The 6,000-nt window shown below is 39.9% G+C and overlaps 1 protein-coding gene across 2 annotated transcripts in view; it reads right to left on the bottom strand.

The window, feature by feature from the left end:
* Positions 1-880: 880 nt before the first annotated feature.
* tapt1a (transmembrane anterior posterior transformation 1a) overlaps positions 881-6,000 on the bottom strand; it is a 28,728-nt gene continuing 23,608 nt past the window's right edge. For both annotated transcript variants that reach the window (XM_056383343.1, XM_056383344.1), the window contains one exon: positions 881-4,092. In XM_056383343.1, coding sequence (XP_056239318.1) covers positions 3,773-4,092 — 320 coding nt within the window. In that variant the 3' untranslated portion in view covers positions 881-3,772. The remainder of the gene's footprint in view (positions 4,093-6,000) is intronic.

The following is a 6,000-nucleotide window of genomic DNA, read 5'->3' as shown; positions in this document are numbered from 1 at the left end:
AAAGCATGTGAATTTGAATTCACAATTATCTCATGTGGAACACTGTTTCATAATTGACCAAGTCACGTAGACATAACAGGAAACCACATTTCACATATACATTAGAGTATATAGAGTTTATTAGCTACGTCTATTTAAAACTAAGGCAGTCTAATACACATCCTGCAGTAAACCCTTCCTTCATGATGGTTATAATGTTCAGTTTTTGTTAAATTGAAGGGTGTTTTTTATTGTTTTGTATGTCATTGAGAGCGTTGAATCAAAACTGTTTCAACACAAACTGAACATTAAAACCTTCCTGATGCAGGGTTTATTGCAGGACTGTTGTATTAGAGTGCATTAGCTTTAGGGACGTGTTCCTAATAAACTGCCAACAGAGTGTGTTTCACATGTTCTTTTTGTACAGGAATTTTCAGTTGCTTTTGCACTAGGAGAGGAGTGAGAGTCTGGGCAGTCACACTAGGTTGTGACTATTAAACCACTGAGAACAGCTGTTTATTTGTGAACCTGAACAAAACATTTAGTAGCTTCTTCATACAGCAGTTTCCAAATGTTACAGTTGTATAAGATGTAAAGTCTTTAGCAGGTTTCATATTTTTCTAAATAAAAACCCTGTGACACAAAGGGTCCAGACAGTCAAATGACTGAGTTACTTACTGAGTCATTGGGAAACTGTGTTAGAGGAAGTGAACGAATCTCACTGACGCTGTAGCTGAGTGAAACTGAAGGCGTAGCATCACGTCTGAAGGAAATTTGTCTCATTGTCACAACAGCACAAAGACTGAGGCTCAAAATGAACCTGTGTCCAACTAAAGAGAGAGAATACAACAGCAAATCATCAAAAAAAAGATGCAGCTCTGCATAGATTAAAACAACACACTTAAGAAACCAATTTTTTATTAATCCAAAAGAGAGCATTGTCATACATTATCAAGGTAGGAATTAAATAAGGAACCAAACTGATGAAACAAAGCAGGCAGTGTACTGGACCATCGCAGCTTGCATAAGAACACTTTTGCCTCATCTCCATTAGCTGAGTTGAGCTCAGCTGGGTCCAGTTGTGGTTGAGTCAGGTACAGACTGGGACCAGTTAAGCTCAACCAGCTGAAAGTGGAGACTTTGAACCCGACCGACCACAACAAGGCTGAGCTCAGGCCGGTGGAGACGAGACGAGACATTCGACAAAACCACATGAAAAGACAGAAGAGTCAGATTTCACGCGCAAAAAAAAAAAAACATCATATCACAACTGTCAGCTCCAAAAATAGAACTATCTTCCTTATTACAATGGTAATGAATATTATAAAGAGCTTTTATTTCTCCAAAACAGAATTAAATCAAAGCTGATATGTGTAAACACATCTTATTTCTGCTAAAAGTAAAATATGAGGCTCCACTTTACATTATGATCACTTAAAGTATATTACTGTCATATGTTTGGCTTATTCACACGGCAGTAAAATACCTTTTAAATTCCCAAATAAATTGAGAGTGATAGGAAGAGTGCACCAGAAAGAAATTAAATTAAAAAAGAATTGATTTCTACATGTTTGCAATGATTTTAAACCCTAATAAATTCTATCTTCTATTAGTGGAATATATTTGTTTTTATAGTTCAGTTTAAAATGCTCAGCTTGATGCACAAAACTGTTGCTATGGAGAAACTCCCAGTTTAACCTTGTACAGGCGGCAGGAACCATGAGGTGCTACATAAAGTACCACTGTTAAGTGATTTCAACAGGTTTACATGAGGTTCTCTGGCACAGCTCAAGTATTTGTCGCGGCTGCAGGAACTTTACTCTGATTAAAGCACTCTGATATATAATGTTAGGAATAACATAGTTTGTTTATACTCAATTACATATGTGGGTAACAGATGAAAGCTTGATGATATATAACTGGCCTGTTATATATTTATCTTTATACTTTTCATTGCAATAAAAGAAAAAATTAAAATCATAGCAGATAACGTCAGTCAACAAAATGTAAAACACACATGCAAAAAAAAGGCATTCTGTTGTGGAAATATTGCTTCTATTTTTCTAAGATGTAAACATTAGAACATTACTTGAGAGTCGAATGAGAAACGTGACCTGTCGTATTTAAGACAATACGGTCCATCAGTGCAAACATTCTCCAGACCAAAAGTAATGAAAAATTAAATACGATTTCTCCAACAAAATCACACTCGTAACGTCTTAAAGGAAGTTATGCAATGTTAGTCCTGGAGGACAGTGATAACCCCTTTCTAACAATTATATGCATTGTTATTAAATGATGAATTTCAGATAATGATTTGTCACCTATATATATATATATGTGTATATGTGTGGATATATATATGTGTAAAACTGATTTAAAAAATTTACTTTAAGCAAGAAGGAAATTGAGATTCTCTTGAGCATCTTTCAGTGTTTTTCAGGATTTTAAGAGCCAACTGGAAATTTATATAAATTCTTACTTTGAAGTCTGAATGAAATCGGTCGGAGCGGCGGGTGGAAGCAGCAGCTTTAGTGTGTGCCGTCACAATTTACCAACATTTGACCGGCAGCCTCTGTTAATGTCGTACGCTGACTGGTCCTTTTAATGAAAGGTCTCTTAGCTGCTGAAGGCGCCTGTGTGGGCTGCAGATGACTTTATCTGTTGGCTGCATAAACGAAAAGCTCCGCTTAAAGCTGCTCTTTAAAAGTCACTGTTCTGTTGTAACGCCATCAGATGGCGTCGGAAAGTAAAAAGATGCTTCGTTTTAAAAATGCAAACTAGTCCCACTGAGGTATAAACTTTAATCTTCATTTGAACTGAGCGGTTAATGGAACAAGCAGCAACGCATAAACTCTAAAATGAACAGTGTGCGACTACTTGGTGCAGCGTTTCCCAACCTTTTTGGCTCGTGACCCTCTGAAACAAACCCCTCATCACCGGTTGTGACCAATTCTGCCTAAAAGGTCAGTTTTTAGAGACACAAACAGGTAGAATTATCCAGTGAGTCAGAAGAAAAATGGTGAACAGTAGAGGAAAGTCTAAATAAACATAATTCTGTGTATCAGAAATATGTTTATCTTATGACCCATTGTCGAGGACCTGACCCTCAGGTTGGGAACCACTGGCTTGAGATTCCTATTGGAGGAACCTCTTAGAGGCTCTTTCCTCATTTTAAATTGGGTTGACGTTAGATGGACAACCAATTATTGGTTATTTTAAATAAGAACTCTACTTGTATTAATCTTTTTTGAGGAAAAAGGAAACACTCGATGCAGTTTCAGAACCACTCAGGTGTTTCCTTTTTTACATAAGAGTCTGGAAGTTTGTCTGTTTTCCGGCTGCTGAGCGAACTGAGAAACTTCTCTCCTTCTGGTCCCAGCGCTGCTCATACAGGAAGTGCTTGTGTGCTCACACATACGCTGCATCACACACTCTCACTCTAAATATTGAACCATGCTAACACCTCCACTCACACACACACACACACACACACAAACACAGACACATGCCAGTTCATCCTGACGACTGGGCTGCCACACACTCACACCATCTCTCTCCTGCTGTAAACTCTGAAACTGAAGTTTTCTTTGTCACACTTCTCGAGTTCAGGCTTCAACAGCAGCAGGATCGTCTCACACTGTGTCCATGTTCACGCTAACTTACTGTATGTTCACTGACTTTTAATAAATACTCAGCTTTCTGCTGCTGTTGGCCAGGAGAGCCGAGCCGGGAGGCTTCTGCTCTCCGTCTTTCCTGAGTGGTTAATCGCTACATCAGCGGCCGCTGCTGGTCAGTCAATGCGGTTACCACAGATTGTGAAACGGTCGATCTCCAGCAGGTCTTTTTTGGGAGTCCTGTGCTTCGGTTCAGAGGCGGCCTGGGCCTCCCCCTCCTCTTCTTTGGAGAGCGAGGCTGCAGGCTGTTCGGGTTCAGGCGGAGGAGTTGGAGGACGGCTTGCTGGTGCAGCAGGAGAGGCATCAGTGGGCGGGGGGGGAAACAAGTCAGTTCTGGGAGTTGGCTGGGTGGTCACAGAGGAGGAGGAAGAGGAGGAGGAGGAGGAGGACGGTGGGCTGCAGGGTGTGACTGGGACCTGCTCCGCTTTGGATTCACCTGTAAAGAGGAGTGGGGACAAATGAAATGACAACATATGGATGAGTGGATTTCTGGTTTCTCTAAATGTGATGCCTTTGAATCCATCTTCAATCAATTAATTGATTAGATGAGTTTGTAATGAGATGAGATGTAATCTGCAGTTATAACATACAAATATGTGGGTTTCATTTTACTGTCTGCTTCATAAGGAGGATGTAACTCAGTATTCCCCCCCCGCCTGTATTAGATCTGTATTCAGAAGACCACAAACTGATGGTGACTGATGTATACAAGAGTTTTCTTTTAGATAATTTAGAGCAAGAAGAGAAAGGAGAGCATGGAAGAAGAAGATGAGCCGTCTCTGAGCAGCCGACGGGCTGAAGATGCTCTGGGTTAAGTGACAGGGAGCGACAACCTACACCCACCTGACTGCTCGCTTTCAAAGCAGCGCAGAGGGAAACCAATGAAGTGTAGCCAGAGAAGGACGCTGACACTCAGCATACAGAAGTGCAGCTGGTTTCTATCATTATGTTAAGAGAAAACACTGCAAAGCCTTTTAACTTTGAGCACACAGAGTGTATTACATTAGGAAAATCAACCAAACAGAATAATTCATCATATCAGAGAGAATTGAGCGAAGCGGCGTTGGATATTAACGAGCCCGTCCACAGAGACAACCGCCCTGCCCGCGGCTATCTGGCTACAACAAACTTCCAATTCTTACTGCAGACAGAGCTGAACCGACACTTTACAGTACAGAGCTGCGGCAGCACACCAAGCATATAGAGTGTGTGTATATATGTACATGTGTTCGAGTGAAGGCATTAAAAAGCATTTTTCTATTATGATGGTGGCCAGGAAAACAGACATGGAATATCAGAAAATGTGATGTTTTGGTGTGATACAGTATTCTGCCTGAATAATTCAGTGTTGAATCAGCCAAGATTTTCTGATATGGTAAAGGTGTTGATGCGGCACACACCTGTCTCACTTTCTCTATGATTTATTTATTTGGCTTTGGTTTATTTGAGATGCTAGAAATGAATTGAATAATGTCAGCAACATGTTTTATTATTGGACTACATTGTTTCTGGATTAACACGAGCAAATTTCATGTTATTTCTTATTTGTTCTACAGTAACTTTTTGATTGACAACCACTTGCTCACAATGGAAAATTATAGAAAATTCTGTCCTGATGACGTCTTGGTTATTTTCCACTATGACAAACTACAAAAGATGAAACCGTCGTCATCACTCCACTTTTGATTCTAGTCTACCTTTGTATGTGCAGGTTAACAAGCTTGTGCTTCATGCTGTTTGCTGTTCTCACACCATGAACACTCTAAGTCTTCACACTCAGGTATCACCCTCTTTCCACTGGCTACCATTAAAAATTACAATCCAATATAAAACTGTAGTTATTACCCATCAGGCTCCACGTGGTGAAACCTGTGAGTAGAGCTCAACTTTCACGCTCACACCATCCATCTCAAGACTTATTTATATTCCCTCACTTTTCTTAGCTGATGTTTTTCTGTAATATAATTTTCTTGCTTTTATTGTATCTCTTTGATTTGTTGAGTTCTATGTCTTTTGTTTGTAAAGCACTTTGGGGTTGGTCGGATTTCTACATTATATTTCCATTGAAATTGCTCTAATTAATATTTTTATATTAACAGTGGATTAAAGTATTTGCATAATGTGAAAGTGGTTGATGTTGGCTGCAAACTCATAGAGAATTATCACCCGACTGCAGCTCCTCTCAGCACCACAGAGAATTACAGCTCCTCTCAGCTCGTTGTTTTGGTTTTATGATGTGCAACTTTACTGCTCTGCTTTAGATTCAGCGCTCCTTTAAACTCTCCTCCAGCTGTTTTCACTGAAACAAAACTCTGATAAAGTGACTAAATGCTGCCCGGCACCA

This window comes from Seriola aureovittata, chromosome 8 (genome assembly GCF_021018895.1).
Source record: "Seriola aureovittata isolate HTS-2021-v1 ecotype China chromosome 8, ASM2101889v1, whole genome shotgun sequence".
Lineage (NCBI taxonomy): Eukaryota > Metazoa > Chordata > Actinopteri > Carangiformes > Carangidae > Seriola > Seriola aureovittata.
Note: the sequence above shows the minus strand (reverse complement) of the source record. Positions and strands in the feature narration are given on the sequence as shown.